Genomic DNA, 16,534 nt, shown 5'->3' on the forward strand with positions numbered 1-16,534 from the left:
ACTTGGAGCACACTGCATAAAAGAGGCTGGAGAACTCATTTGTTCTGCTTTAGAAAAATAAGCAAAGACTTTACCATTGCCTTCAGCTATTTCATGAAAGCAGATATGCATAACCTGACGACCTCAGAGAAGGATGAAGGACCAGTGCAACCAAGCTGCAGCAAAGAAAATTCAACCAGATACACAAAAGAAAATCTTCACCACAAGGATAATCCAACACTGGAGCTGAGGCTTTAGAGGGGTTGTGAGTTCTCCTCTCAACAGGTGACCTTCAGAGCCCCTCCTAACTTACATTATTCATCAATTCTGTGACGTAACAGAAGAAAGCATAGAGTCTGCCTGCTGATCCTACATAAACTCAACCTTAATTCTCTATATTCACTTGTACAGTATCCAGTCTCTCAACACACTTGATTAACTGCTGTACATTGAGTCCAAACAACCTGGTTAGAGCTTTACTCCTGTGTATTGAATATTAAAGGACAGCTGTATTGCTGAATTCTAAAACATTTTATGAATTACACAGGTAATATACCTGTTCAAAGCAGGGGGTAAGATTATTAGTGTCTGTTGTTTGTATTTCTCTAAGACCCAGAGTAATTTTAGCTTTTTCTCTGCTGTTACTTTTTAGGACATGTCACCCTTTTTCCTTTCTGAATTCATTATGCAAGTACTGTTCTAATCTCTGTGTAGCCAGTCTGAGATTGCTTTGCTTCACTAACACCACCACTGAAGAAAACTGTTGTCTCTCTTCATTCTGCCTCAGCGGCACACATTTACTCATGTAACAGATCTTCTTGCATTTGAAAAGTAAGGGGAAATATTGCCCACAAATACTCCAGACTGGCCAGCAGTATGATGCAGACCTTGCTGTCTGCAATAGACATTGGAGGGGATAAATGACACTCATGTGGATAAATACCTCCCAGTCAAGATAAATTCACATTACACTCACTCTTCAAGGAGCAGCTCACAGAAATAGGTGATCCCATCAATGGCTCTGTTACAATGTCACAGGCTTGTTCACGCCCTCAGGTCACAAAACATGCAACAGGAAAACTTCACTGCTGGCAAATACATAGCTGGCAGAGATGAGTGTTTGTATCAACACTGTAAACAGTGACTGGCACTATATATAGTATTTATATATGATATTACAGATTTATGTTAGAAAAAGGAGGGGGAGAGGGGAAGCAAGCCTTCCAGTAGGTTCTGCAACTTTCATTTGTACTGCTGAAACTTCTCAAGGTACACTCTTCATCTCTGTGCCTGGTACCCCTTAATGGTGACATTTCCACAGAATGGTAGCATCAGAATGCTATGACCTGGAAAGAGGTTACCTCTGAGTTGATACATAAAAAATCCTGAGAAAACACTTCAAATTATCTCAAATTTAAATATGGCAAGTTAGTGAGTTAAGGCACTTTATTTTGTTCAAGAGAAGCACAGAGACACATCATTATTAAAGAAAATTTAAATTTTAATTCATTTTATGGGAGCATTTTGAGTAACAGAAGAGCCCTTCTCATCTTTAAAGTCGTATCTTTCAGGATCTTACTACTTCTCAGAAGAAAACTGACTTTTGAATATCAGACCTTTTTGTATATACCCAATTCCTGAACAAGGTCTGTAAGGTAAGATTTTTTTCTAGGTAAGCTGCCTAATATAAGCCTTAGAATCCTTCCTCTTACTATCTGAAAGAACGCAGAATAGCTGCTGCTAAGAAGTCATTTCATAAACTACCATTTAGTTTGAATTAAAAACATCAGGACTCTATCCTATAAACAGTCATACTGTATAAACACAGTGGGCAAGTACCATATGCTTACCAGCTCTAAGGTCACCACAATTTACCACAGGGGGACAAAATGGCTATTTCCAAGACAATTAAAGCCCCAAAAAGGTCTAAGATTAAACATAGTAACAGAGACCCACTTACTGGGGGAGGCACACTGCAAACTGGAAGGTGCTGCCCACTGAAAACCACTGAGCAGCCTGGGACCTGCTGTGTGCTGCAGGCTGGGATGTGCTGGCCTGTGCAAAGAGGTATCCCATGTGGAGCCACAGTGGTCACCGTGTACGAGACAGGAACTGTGCCCTGATGGATCTGCAGCAACAGGAAAAAAATTTTTCACGACTTACTGTAAACTCTTAACAGTGTTGTACAGCATACAGTGCAATGCGGGGTGCCATTCTGAAACGTAATAATAAAAAATGACCTCTCAAAATACCCTGAGGTATAAAACATCACCATGGAAGACCTCAGTTAGTCTAGAAACACTATCTGACCATGGATGGTGCCTGGAAGTTAGAGGAGGTGGGATGGAAAAAGTTTATCCAGCCTGGTTGTGATGTGATCTTGCTGCATGAAGGAAGAACACAATTTGAATTTTTGAGATGCTGCAGCAGTAAAATCATTCATCAACATGTAAGGCTGTGAGATGGCTTGAATGGAGTCACCTTCAAACCTTGCACTTGGTCCCACACACAAATGCTTCCCTACTGAGATATGCTCTGCATGCATAATCAAACACACCTGCACTGAACGCAAACCAGCTTTTAAGCAGGGCTGTTGAAGTCACATTCCAAGCACACGCAGTTTGGGAAGTGGATGTCCAGATAACCAGCTCTAGTTCCCAGATCATGACTGTGTAGCAACTAATGTACTTTTGCTGCTGCTGATTTGATGATTTAACAAACAACAAAGGTTACCTCAACAGAATCAAGGAATCAACTAGGTTGGAAAAGACTTTTAAGATCATTTAAGTCCAATCATTAACCTAACACTGCCAAGTCCACCACTAAACCATGACACTAAGGGCCACATCTGCACATCTTAAATTCCTCCAGGGATGATGATTCCACCAATTCTGGGGCAGGCTGTTCCAACAGCTGACAGCCCTTCGGTGAGGAAAATGAAGAAATACCTTCCCGATATCCAGTCTAAAACTCCCATGGCACAGCTTGAGGCTGTTTCTTCTTGTCCTATCCCTTGTTCCTTGGGAGAAGAGACCAGCCACCTCCTGGCTCCATCTTCCTTTCAGGCAGTTGTAGAGAGCGATAAAGTCCCCCCCTGAGCCTTCTCTTCTCTAGAGTAAACCCCCCCAGTTCCCTCAGCCGTTCCTCTTCAGACTTGTGCTTCAGGCCCTTCACCAGCCTGCTGCCCTTCCCTGTACCTGCTCCAGCACCTCTTGTAGTGAGGAGCACAAAACTTCTATTACAGGTTTTCCATTACAGAATTTTATGCCAACTGCTGTTACAGAGAGAAACTGATTATTTTCTGGACCAACCACATATCTCATTTTTCACGGAATTTAAGGAGGAGTTGATTAGGCTTGGACAGCTAACTTAGTTATGCAACAATATTATCGTGAGCTTTGCTATTGTGTAGACAACCCATTATATGCATCAGAAATTTTACTTCTAAATATTGCATTTTAGCCATTTAAACACTACTAAGCTAAGGAAAGGTATTTCATGTGAAATGGAATACATTCTTAGCTATTTTATCACACCTTTATTGCATTAACGTAGCTTCAGAAACCTCTGTTCTCTGAAACGCTCACCTGATCATGAATGTCAACCATCACTGCATTCTGCTGGGGTGGGTGAGCTGCTGGGTGCAACAGACGAGGAGATACATTCGGTGGACGGAAGGCTCGAGGCTCTTCTATTGCCTGCTGCTGCCCATAAGAGAGATGGTGATAGTTTTCATCCTGGCTAATGGAATTATGTCTAGACAAACGATCCCTCCTTGTTCTCTGACGTCGAACTGGAGGACTGGAAACGCATTAAAAAAATTAGAGATTATATAAATGACACAAATCCTTCTTAATAACTAAAACCACAAGAGTAGTTGGTTTTTTTTTTTTTTTTACACTGAAGAATTTTACTGAACAGGTTTATTAGATTGGAATAAAACTTCTTAATGACAAAACTACTAAAAGCCTTAGAGGTGACACTTTTTTTCAGCATAGAGGTGCTTAATGGAGTAGCTTAATGCTGTAAATGATATCAGCAGGACAACTTTTACATAAATATTAACCTGTTTAAAAAAAAAAAAAAAGGGCACTTGAATTGACAAAACATGTGCTCCAAAGTCAAGACGACAAAATTTTAAGACATTTCTGTGAATTCAGTCTAGGTGAAAAGCCTTCATTACATGATCGCAGAATTCCAGAGGGTCCTTGCTCCACCTAGGGCACAGAATGGTTGCTCATTTAGTGATGGTGACAAAGCAGCAGACTGAAGAAACAAATCCATTTTTGAGCTGTCACTGGTCATGCCTCATGTAGTTCTGTCCAGATGATCCCAGGAAACTGTGACTGTGGTAATCTTTCGGAGTGGAGAACAGTCACATAAATGGATTTAGACCAGAGCATCCACTTCTGAGCAACTGATCTATAGGTATAGGATTTAATTATATATTCTATTATGATGTATATAATTGTGTGTATCTTCTGAGCAGAGCTGCTGCTATCTTAAGCTTAGACTCCTGAGACCAGCAGCTCAGGTTCAACACTCAGAATAATGATGCACACAGAAGTACCAAACTCACTATGAGATGTTCTGATCAAGTCAGGTCTCAGTTATTTGGAAAGGGGAAGAACTGAAAGCACAAAAACCATCCTCCATTACTTTCAATACGCGCCTTCCCATCTCCACAACACATATAATACAGGTCCCAGAGGCAACAGCCAATTAAAGAAAGCTACATAGGACAAATGGTTTTCCACTTTTGTAACAGGCTGGAGGAACCAAACTGCACTGAAGAAAGGAGGGAAGAAGAAGAAAGGAAGGAGGACAAGTATTTGGAGATGTGATCTTGTCTTCTCCAACAGTATGTGGAAGAGAAAACAGCAGTTTTCACTCTCACTATTCCCATAACTATTACAAAAACTCAAACCAAACCAAACCCCTGAAACCTGTTGGTAAATTCCAGACATTCTTAAGGCCAACTTTCATGCTGCGTTGAACAGATACCTCTGTGGAAGGGGGAGCATATTACTAGCTATTCAGATGCTACTCTGGCTACATGATAAGATGTCTCAAGCCACTGTTCTGCTCTATTTCACAGGGATCTATCTTATGCCATTACTGCCTGAGAACTGAAAAAATGCTCATTCACAGCAGGTCAGACAGAAGGCATAACATCAGACTGACACAGGCCATTCTTAAAAAAACAACAAATGTATAGTCTTTTTGTCTTCACGAATTACCATGAACATATAAGCTGTGCTTTCTTCTAAGCACCAAAAAGGCACATTTAACCTTACTAACGTACTTGCTTTAATCTCAGTCTACTTTCCCACACTTTTTCTTACACTCTCCATCTCTGTACTACTGATACACCTGCTACCTTCTCATTAAACTGGCATGTAAGTTTTCTAACCACACAGCTATTAATGCAAAAAGATGTTCCTACTTTTTTGAGTATTAAGGTTGCTTTAAAGTTGCTATTTCCTGCTATGAAACAGGAATGCTCTGAATACTTTAACATAAAATGTCTATGCAAGGACTTTTGTTTGGAAAAGCTGCAGGGATAGAGGGAAGTTGCAAAAAACAGAACCAATGCTTTGTAAGAACAGTTCTCTAACTGCCCCCAGCACTTAAACCAGGTAGCTTCTCATAAAACTATTCCTACTGCTGTCTTTCCTCAAAGTCAGGCTTTACTTTTCTATGAACCCACAATGATGAGGAAGCAGCCAGCAAAAGCTGGGATTACTTCTGGAGTGAGAGAAGTGAGACGGATCCTCTTGAAAAAAGGAAGTGTTTGGTTTTGTGCTTTTGGGGTGTGTTTCTTTGTGGTTTTTTTTGGTTTGGTTTCGTTTTGGTTTGATTTTTTTTTTGTTATTGTTTGCTTGTTTTTCCCTTGCAGAATTACAAAGAAACTACTTTTAATTCAGAAAAATTCAGAGCATCCAGATACATAGCTCTACAAGCTTCCCGAACGATTGGAAACTACTCCAGTAGAATTGTCAAGACATGGGACTAAAAATATTACTTAACATCAGTAAGTAACTTGTGCTTGAAGTCCTTAATACCCACAAAAACCATAGCTTCCAATTTTACACGCACAGTACGAACTTGGTAAATGATTGGTTAAAACAAAGACAGGATGGAAGTGGTGGAAAACTGCAGGCATTCCTACCCTGAGGCAAGAAGAGCCATCTAAAGGTACCCAGAACTGCAGAGTTAGTGTCTGCACATCTTAGCATTTCCTGACAAGGGTCATTTCTTTACAGCAACACAGTCTTACAAGTCCTTTAGTTCAGAATTACATTCAAGACAAGGAAGAAAGGAAGCACAGAAAAAGGTGAGGCACAGCAATAGCACAGATTTCCCCATTTCACAATGACTAATAAAGGTAAGTTGGAAGGGCCTCCTCTGTTTCATACAGGCATGCATTATGTTTTTACATTCATAATTTATCTGTATCGTAAGTAGTTGGACAAAAATAACATTATTTCTGCAAATTCATACCAGAAGCCTACTTTTCTAAACACAGTGTTTATATGCTTAAAAAGAATCTGAAAAAAAAAAATCCCACAATGAATTTGGGCACTCTTTTGCTAGCCACAGTACAAACCCCCTAACACAAAAGAGATAATGTCTGAGTAGTAACCCAGACAATGAAAAAAATCCAGATGATAAAAACCAGCACAGCCTGTGATGACCAACAGGAGTGAACTGGTAGGACAAGAGTTAATGCTGGTGACGGTGGGTCAGAGTGATGTCCACACCACATAACACTGCAGAGCTTTTCTTTGCACGTGCCCTAGTCTGTTCCCTTGAAATGAATGACCATTTACAACTGGAGTGCACCTTTCATCTTACCTTCATCTGAGAAACTCTAAGACCAGTCTGTGATTGAAGGAGAGAAAACAAGGCAGAGAAAAGGGGAAACTGGCTTCAAAAGCACATGCATAACCTCATCTAAAGCATTAACAACAGATGGACTCACAATGATCTCAAGGAATCACGATCTGCTCCATGAGAATCATTATTAGTTTTTATAAGGCCCCAGAGCATTCTAAGACTCAAAAAGACTCCTGGAAAATGAGAGTCACATACGTGTTGTTTTCCTTATCTATCTTGTTCCAGGAGAGGAGACTGGCTGCAGTACTATCCTGGAACTGACCTAGAGCCAACTCAGATGCGACAGTGCAACCAAGCTAAATACATGCTCTGATAAAGCACAGGGGAACATTAATCTTCTGCACATCTCATTCTTTTCCTCCATCCCACAGTACATCTGAACTGTCGAGATTCAGCTGCTTGGCATTTACCTTGCTATGCACTATATTCACTCTGCAGGAGACATTAATGAACATTGCAAAGAAATTTAGGTAGGCTGGCTGGACATCAAAAGAAGTCAAATACAGCAAGTTCTAGGCATCTCAGTTCAAACCATTTTAAGGTTAAAACTACTGTGGATTAAATTTAGTTTGCCAATGACACCAAGCTGTGTGGTTCGGTTGATACCCTGGAGGGAAGAAATGCCATCCAGAGGGACCTCGACACGCTTGTAAGGTGGGCTGATGCCAGCCTTATGAAGTTTAACCATGACAAGTGCAAGGTCCTACACCCAGGTCAGAGCAATCCCAGGCACAGCTACAGGTTGGGCAGGGGGGTGTTGGTTGATGAGAAAATGAACATGAGCTGGCTTCAGTGTGCGCTCGCAGCCCAGAAAGCCAACTGTATCCTGGGCTGCATCAAAAGGAGCGTGACCAGCGGGTCAAAGAAGGTGATCCTGCCCCTCTACTCTGCTCTCATGAGACCTCACTTGCAAGTATTATGTGCAGTTCTGGTGTCTTCAACATAAAAAGGACATGGAACTGTTGGAACAAGCCCAGAAGAGGCCACGAGGATGGTAAGGGGACTGGAGCACCGGGCTGAGAAAGCTGGGGCTGTTCAGCCTGGAGAAGAGAAGGCTGTGTGGAGACCTCATAGCAGCCGTCCCGTATCTGAAGGGAGCCTATAGGGGGATGCTGGGGAGGGATTCTTCATTAGGTACTGTAGTGACAGGACAAGGGGTAAAGGGTTAAAACTTAAACAGGGGAAGTTCAGATTGGATATAAGGAGGAAGTTGTTTACTGTGAGGGTGGTGAGGCACTAGAATGGGCTGCCCAGGGAAGGCTGTGAATGCTCCATCCCTGGTGGTGTTCAAGGCCAGGCTGGACAGAGCTTTGGGTGGCATGGTTTAGTGTGAGACGTTCCTGCCCACGGCAGGGGGGTTGGAACTTAATGATCTTAAGGTCATTTCCAACCCTAACTATTCTAGGATTCTATAAATGCCCCTGCAGAGCATCCCTAAACTGCACAGGCGGCCTGATCTTCTGTCTCCACAATAACCCTGCAAGTTCACAATTTAACCTCTTTCTGATGTCTGACAAGCTGCTTCAAGAGCTGTGTATTTTGAATGCCACTCACTGAAAGGTTTCATACTCATGGACTTGAAGCAAAGATAAAAAAACAGCGAGTTTTAAGGTCTCTTGCCTCAAAACCATCCTGACTGATCATGGTTGACAAATCTGATTTGGAGGATCAGAAGAAAACCAGTTATATATTTCTTAGGTCTAGTATTTCATATTCATGAAGAAGCACAGACACTTTAATTTTGTACAGACCAAGCCACAACATTTCTTTGAAGCAAATCAGAGAGATGGTGTGTTTGATTAGATGACCCAGCATTTTTGAGGCAGAATATGAGGCAATGAAAACTTGTGTTTTGGGTTACTAGTTTAATTAGAATAGTAAAGAAGTCTGTTGTTTTAAGCTTTCCTATACTATCAGCCATCGAGGCACCAGTTCACCCTGGCCATCCACGTCCACTGGAACTTCTTCGATAACCTCTGTTTAGAGAGGTTATTGAGAGCCACAGGCTAAAACCAGCATGAAAATCTAACTCCTATTATATGTATGTGAATCACTCACCCCAGAAATGACACTGTGTTAACCTCCCCCCAGCACCCCTCATTTTTGTTTAGATTGTTCATATATGTGGGAACAATTGTGAGTGCAGTGAGAATCACAGTACTGCATCAACAGCTCTGAATCTCTTTAGAAGTACCTGATGAGAAAGTTTTTTCTTGTACTTTTCTAAAGTGCAGAGTGAATCAAGCTCATGATTAAAAATGTTAATGACCACCCCCTTCGTGGAGTTGACTACTCACACCAATCACACTTCCAGTAACTTTTCAGCTACAACTAACAACTTACATTTCAAAGAAGTGTTAATGTGTTTACCACATTTGATTTAGTTAGTGATGGCTGAAATACACCTCCCTTCAGCTGAAATCAGGAAGAGTAGGAAACTGTCCCCCAATCTACACAGTTTGCTTACCTCCTCCTGTTTCGTGCCGGTGTGTTGCATCGTTCCCCTGAGAAGTGGTGTTGGCTGGGCCGAGCCAAAGGCGGCTGCCTGTTTGGTGCCATCTCCCATGGTCGCATTGGTGGTGATGGAGCTGGTGATGCTGCTGAATAGTCAAAGACTGAATGGGAAAGGCGCTGTCGCTTTGGACTAGGACTGTCTTCACTCTATGCCAGTTAAAAACAAACAAAACAAAACCAAAACCCACCTCCAGATGAGTGAATTACACTCCACATTTCAGTATTGCTTTGCAGCTAGCATCACGAGTGACTTACTGAAGACTGCACTAAAGCACCACAAAACTGAACACTCTCAAGAAGTTGCCTATTTATTATCTTTATAACACAACTTGGTGATGGCTCCCTAACCCCTAAGAGGATTACTACTAAATCATATTTTAGCAGCATTGAAAGACAAAAATTCTAACATCCATGCAAAACTATGTAAGAGAGGAGAGTAACATGAAGAAAATAAGGCATACCCTATTTTACATCCTCTTCTACCATGGCATTTATAGGCTACAGAAGCATGAAAAAAATATAGAGTCTTCAAAACAGTGCAATCCGTACATGTCAGTGAGCAGATGCCATGCAGATCTTGCATTCTGTATTGCTTCCCTCTCCTTTCAGGTCTGCACTTAAGAGAGTTCATACAGACATCTGTATTTACTTTACAGAGTTAAAATAGTACTGCAGCCTATTTTAACTCTGCTATCTCAGTACAGTGGTGTTTCATGCTTCTACTTATTCATCATTAAAAGTACTTACACATAACCCGAAAATAAAATAATGACCGATCTGTGGCTAAGTCTGTGTACCTCACTAGAATTCTGTCGGCACTGGACAGTGCCTGAAGTTTTAGGTGCTAGTAATATGAGTAATGGGCATAGGTCTCAGCTCTTTTGTCCTGCGTATCTTCACAACTGCCCTCACCACCGAAATTTCTCACAGGTTCCATATCTGGGCTTTTGCTTATATGGATGACTTCCTCCTCTGCCACCCAAGCTCTAGGTACCTTCCTAGAGTTAGCCACACTGTCTGCAATTTTCTTCAAGCAGTAGGAGTCCGTATCAACTATGGTAAACATACTCCTTCTCTTGTTCATGAAATCAAGTATCTGGGTTATCTGATTAAAGACAGAACTGTAGGAATTCCAGAAGATCAACAGATGAAGACTCATCAAGTAATCAAGAAGATCCAATTAGGATCTCCTCCATGTCATATTCTCAGTTGGTTCTGAACACAACCACCTCTCCCCTCCACTACTGAATCCTCAAATAGAGCTGTCATTCTTCTCAAAAGATCCTGACTCTGAATCCAGCAGCAAATGCAATAAATGTCCCTGCCCTTCAACCCACTATTCTGTCGAAATTATCACACACCATGCTGTTAACAAGCATAAATGTAAATACAGAACAATACAAGTTCTACCCAATTCACCAACTGAACACATAAGAACTAAAAGCAACACAGGAACCTCCACAGTGGATCCATCCTCAAGTCCAAACATCACAGACTTCTATGACAGAAAACTCCAGCAGCAAGCCAAATCACGGTATTCTCCTACTCTCCAATATGCCCACTCAACCCCCCACTTCCATTTCAGCCCACCACAGCACTATTTCAATTAACCAAAATGACCCCAGACATCTGATGCACAGAAAAATGAACTTGTCTGCAATGGCTTTATGTTCCTAACCTGTCCTCTCAGAGCCCGATAACACACAGGTTGTTAAAGATCCTATTTCAGATTTACTTGTAGACCAGTCTATGGACATCTTCTGATCGTTGGCTCTGCAGGGGCTGATCATCTTCTGAACACTCTCAGTTGCTTCTTGGTAAGTTACCACTCACATACATATGTCAATTTTCTTTCCAAAGCAAGCACGCTCTTCTTTACCACCTGAAAGTTTTGTGCAGGTGTTTAACTGAAAAAAGATACTTTTCTTCTCTCTCGACCTGTGGCCATTTTAACTAAATTCCAGTCCTTTTCAAATACTTTAACACAAACTGTCGTTTTCCCCTACTATACCTTATCTCAAGGAATCACTAGTAAAGCTTCCTTCCCACTTCCTGTGCACCTCCTCACTGGCAAAGCACCAGTGACTGAAAAGTCCTTGATCAGGGTAAGCATTACGTAGCAGGAACTAAAACATTGCTGTGTTACCAGCATTGTTCTCAGACTAAATCTGTAACACAGCATTGCACCAGCTACTAGGAAGGAGAAAAATAACTGTTACATCTACCCTGCAGCCCACAAAGACCTTTATAATATAAGTAAGGAACAGAAAAGGGTAAAAAAGAAGCAGCAACCCCAACAAAAGCATAAAGTAAGCAGGGGTGTCCATTTTTAATTCTACATCTAATCAGAGAGATGTAGAACTATCAACATGTTTTTAAGGAAACAAGCTGACAATGGATGCATCTGCTTGTGGCTCAATCTCTTTTGAATTCCTTGACTAACTGCACTGGGATATTTTAGAGGAAAATAGTTCAAAATGAATGTGTGCACACGAGGGTTCCGCAAAGTACATACCCAGCCAAAGCGTGACTTTTCCCTCAGGCGTTCAGCACCACAAAACCGGTGGAAGAGATCTCTGACAAGTGTCATGAGAGCAAAACTACTGTGAAAGTATGAGTTTTATGAGATTTCAGAGAATTTCACCAGCGGACAAATCATAAGGGCACTGTGCAACATTTGTTCTGCCATTCAGACGTGCTTAGCTCTGCTATTCAGAGCTGCTTATTTAATCTGTTTCACTGATGTGACAGAATGAGTTACAGAGAAGGACATGATTTGTGGCACAAGTTGGAGCTTTCAGGATGGGAGTTTTTATATCCTGATGATTCAAGTCCACTCAAAGAGAAACATAAGTCATAAACCCACAGCTAAATAAGGTATGCTGGGGTCTTGGAAGTGCACACGGAAAAGTCAAACAGGAAGAAAACACCAGGTTTAGCGAAGCTGGCATTAAATGAAACACCAATGTAACAAAAGGTACATTGCTGTCTTGCCACATTCCACAGCTGTCTTGGACTGGGGATCTTCCACTGCTACTGCCCCAATTTAAATCTGACACCTTTCACTCCCTGCCCTAATACGCCCTGCCCTAAAGAAAACAGTGTACTTTGGAGAAGCAGTTCTTGAATAATTTTTCCCTTTTGTTCGTGTGGAGTGCACCATTTCAAAGACAGCGGAGATGCAAACTGCTAAGCAGTTAGCCTTTACCATCACTCCAAATCCCTCACTCACACAGCTATTGCAAACCCCATAATAAGCGTAATTGCCCTCTGCAGTAAGCAACACTACTTTTACCCAAAATTGTTTCCCATTAGAAAGCAAATAAAGATAAAATAATTTTTGAAAATGCACGTAAGTATAAATTTAAAATGTAATTATGTCTTTTTTTTGTACTGAAAAAGAAGTAACCTGAAACTAAGCCAGATTTATCTGCAAACAATGTGAAAAAAAACCAAGACAAACCTAAACGCAAGTAAGATTTGGTGATTTATCTTTGTTTTTATTAAGAAACCAATTTGCATGTGATGATTCTAGCAAGGTAATGCTAGAATGTGGGAAAGCAGAGGGAGCTAATGAGAGACATAACCTGTAGAACTTAAGATTTGTTTTCATGTCATTTTCAACAAGCATGTTCAACAAACATGGAGTATCTACTATTGCCAGTATAATTTTGCAATCTATGTTATATTGGTCATTAAGTTCAGTAGTTTATTCGTGGAGTATGATACTTCCAGCAATGACAGCAGCTCCACAAATCTCCAAACCACTCTATTTGCGTCTTGCTAATATTCAAAACATTCTCTGGGATTACTGCTGCTTATCACAGCTATTGTGCTATGTATTTTTCTCCTGCCCAGCAAACAGCAAGAGTAGAATGTCTGGCACCTATCAAGATTATGGTAGGGAGCTTTTAATAAAAAAGGTAAAAGCCTTATTTTAGGTATTAATTCAACAAAAAGAGCATGATGAACAGAAACATAGATTACTTCATCTTTAAAGGCAACTATGTCAGAACAAAGGCATTAGATTGCTGCTAGTAAAAGAAGCAACTTACTCCAGGACGCTAAAACCTACAATCTCATCCCCAAATGTCATCCTGTCACAAGCATCTCCAGTATTCTGCCCCGTTTTCATCTGTATGCTGTAGAAACTCTCACAGTGTAATGGCAACAAAGGTGATTAAACAGTATGCCTGCTTGTAAAATACCCTTTAAAGGAAACATACTAATAATTAGAAATTGTTTGTTAAACCTCTGTATATTTCTTTCATTTGCGAAAGACTAAATATTTTCACCAACACAACACCCTTTGAGGTGTTTCTTTTCCATTCTCCCTTTCCAATCAAATTATAAAGACTGCATACACTGAAACAAGGAGGCACAAAAGTACAAAATGTAATCAGTTCTAAGTAATGTTAAGTTTGGTGGCTTTGTAATGGAAAATAACTGCGGTGCTTGAAGGTAACTGACAGAGTTTCAGGCCCTCAGGACCTCAGTACAAAAGGTGTGAGAAAAGCAGAATAGAAGGACAGGACCTGGGGATGGGGAGTATCTGGGACTAGCAGATGTCCAGGGTGGGCACAGATAAACTAACTGATAAGTAAAAGGACAGGATGATTGCTATGCTTGAGGTGTTAATAAACCCATTAAACTGGTGTAAGCATCTACTCGGGAGTATCCCGGACTAGCAGATGTCCAGGATGAGAGCAGTTAAACTAACTGATAAGCAGAAGGCCAGGATGATTGCTATGTCTGTAATGTTAATTAAGCTTGTTGGGAAAAGTAAACGACCCTTAAAGACCACCACATTTTTGTATGCATGCCGGAAACTTTTTGGAAAATGATGTCATATGCTCAGTGACCATATAAGGATGGCCTGTATAGCAATTCAGGGACACACGTTAGGAGGAGCTATCCCCCGTGTCTCCCGGCGTCGCAATAAAGAATACCTGCTTGTCAACTTGAAACTGCTGGCAAATTTGTTTCTGGAGTTTTCTCCGAATCAACACACACACACACACACACAGATGACCAACCAACACAGAAGGGAATTATTACCAAAACAATTGCTGACCATATCTGAAAATCACTCTTCTCTCCAACCCTTTTTGCATGTTTTCACTTAATGGTCCTGGCAAACACAAGACGAGACTACTCCATACTCTGTTGTGGTTTAAGTCCAGCTGGTAAGTTAGCACCACACAGCTGCTTGCTCAGCCCCTTCTACTCCCTCCCCAGGCTGGGATAAAGAGGAGAATCGGAAGAACATAAACCCCACAGGTTGAGATGAGAATAGTCCAATAACTAAACTACTACTACTAATGAGGTAAATAACAAGGGGAGAGAACATAAAACTAAAAAGTGAAAGGAAAAAAAAAACAACAATCAACACAAGTGATGCACAATACCGTTGCTTACCACCTGCTGACCAATACTCAGACCGATTTGAGCAGCGATCTGGGCCTTCCGGTTGACTTCCCCCCCATAGACTGGGCATGATGCGCTGTGGTATGGAATACCCCTTCAGCTAGTTCGGGTCAGGTGTCCAGTCTCTGCTCCCTCCTGGCTTCTTGTGCCCCTCCTCACTGAGGATGAGAGACTGAAAAGTCCTTGCTCAGGGTTAAGTGCTACTGAGCAAGAACTAAACCTTCCCAGTGTGTTATCAGCATTTTTTCTCAGACTAAATCCGTAACACAGCACTGCACAGCTACTAGGGAGGAGAAAAATAACTATTACAGCTGCACCTGGGAGATACCCTCAATTTCAAATGCAGGGGACAAACTACATCTACCCACAGTCCACAAAGACCTTTATAAGTAAACTAATACTCAGAGAGAATTTTCAAGCATAGCCTTTTCCTTAGATTTTTTTTACACAGTAAGCACAGTCTGATGGATATACCTCACATAACCCTGCCAGGGTGACTGGAAATCTGCAGCTGCATGTTTCCTCTTCATGAACGCATACAACTGCATGAAAAGGCAATTATTTTTCCCAAGAAACATGACATTAATAAACGTTTTCAAATGTTACTATAGGTATATCTAACGGACTAGTAAACAGAGCATTTTACACACTGCACCTGCAAGCAATCTATACAGTTCCAACAACAGCGATCTGATTTCCACTCCACTAAAGCTCTGATCATACCTACAATAGCAGCACATTCCTGGGCTGAAGAGTTGCATCCAAATGCAGTGGCTTATTCACAGGCCAGGACTAAGCTCAGTTAAAGTACGTAATACAGCTCAGGTCTAGTAAGGTCTGGAAGAGCTGTGCCCCAGGACACTAGAACCAAGACAAAAGTCACTATGCGACTGGATGGAGTTATCAAGGCCCAGAGAATCTTCTTAAGTCTCATTCCATCTCACCCCAGAAACCAGCAGAGGAAGAAGTCTAACTTAGGTCTGACATTACAAGATAGAGTTTACAGGCGAGTTCACTGCAGACCTGCATTTAACTGACCTGTTGCTCTTGGAAGTGCAGTGTAATTGAGATTTTTTGTCAGGAGGTGCCTCCACATCCCAGCATGTCCTGGCAACATGGTTTTTCCAGTATCCAACCATTCACCTAACCTGTCATTAGTACTGACAACGAAGAAGTATGAAAGATGTCATCTCTTCACCAGTCTGTCCCTCGCAAAACCTCAAGAACCCATCAACTAGTTCCAAGAGAAATCAGTCAATGTCTAAAAAAAAAAACCAACAACCTATTCCGACACCATTTATGAGAAAATTTCAGTGTCTGGTAAAGAGAGAAGCAGCTATTCCCACTGAGGAAAACATACACAAACCACCTCAACTGTTACATATTGTAATAAACAAATCCTCACTGAGCAGTCAGGATGTAAAAATGTACACACAAAAAAAACGTACATGCAATTATAAATTAATGCAGGATGGGTATCGATGGGTATCGCAGACAGAGCTCTGGTCTCTACTGTAATCTGTGTATCAGAGAAATGGGAGCACAGTCAAGCTGCAGAGAATACTGGAGCCTGGTTTCCAAACACGTTTTATTTCCACTGCAAGAATGGCAGCAGGGTATTTCCACAGTTACTGCACATGAATGCTCCTGTTAAAGTCCTCTACATAAAACTCAGGAGTGGTTAATGTTTGGACTTGATGATCTTAAAGGTCTC

The 16,534-nt window shown here is 41.3% G+C and overlaps 1 protein-coding gene across 1 annotated transcript in view; it reads right to left on the bottom strand.

The window, feature by feature from the left end:
- RNF38 (ring finger protein 38) overlaps window positions 1–16,003 on the bottom strand; it is a 32,374-nt gene extending 16,371 nt beyond the window's left edge. The window contains exons 1-4 of the mRNA XM_062624533.1: window positions 15,859–16,003; window positions 9,347–9,540; window positions 3,567–3,780; window positions 1,940–2,107 (exon numbers count right to left, since the gene is read on the bottom strand). Of these exons, the coding sequence (XP_062480517.1) occupies window positions 1,940–2,107; window positions 3,567–3,780; window positions 9,347–9,453 (489 nt within the window). The 5' untranslated portion in view covers window positions 9,454–9,540; window positions 15,859–16,003. The remainder of the gene's footprint in view (window positions 1–1,939; window positions 2,108–3,566; window positions 3,781–9,346; window positions 9,541–15,858) is intronic.
- Window positions 16,004–16,534: the final 531 nt, after the last annotated feature.

The sequence above is a fragment of the Pezoporus occidentalis genome, unplaced genomic scaffold (assembly GCF_034315485.1).
Source record: "Pezoporus occidentalis ecotype Australia unplaced genomic scaffold, CSIRO_AGI_Poc_V1 ctg269, whole genome shotgun sequence".
Lineage (NCBI taxonomy): Eukaryota > Metazoa > Chordata > Aves > Psittaciformes > Psittacidae > Pezoporus > Pezoporus occidentalis.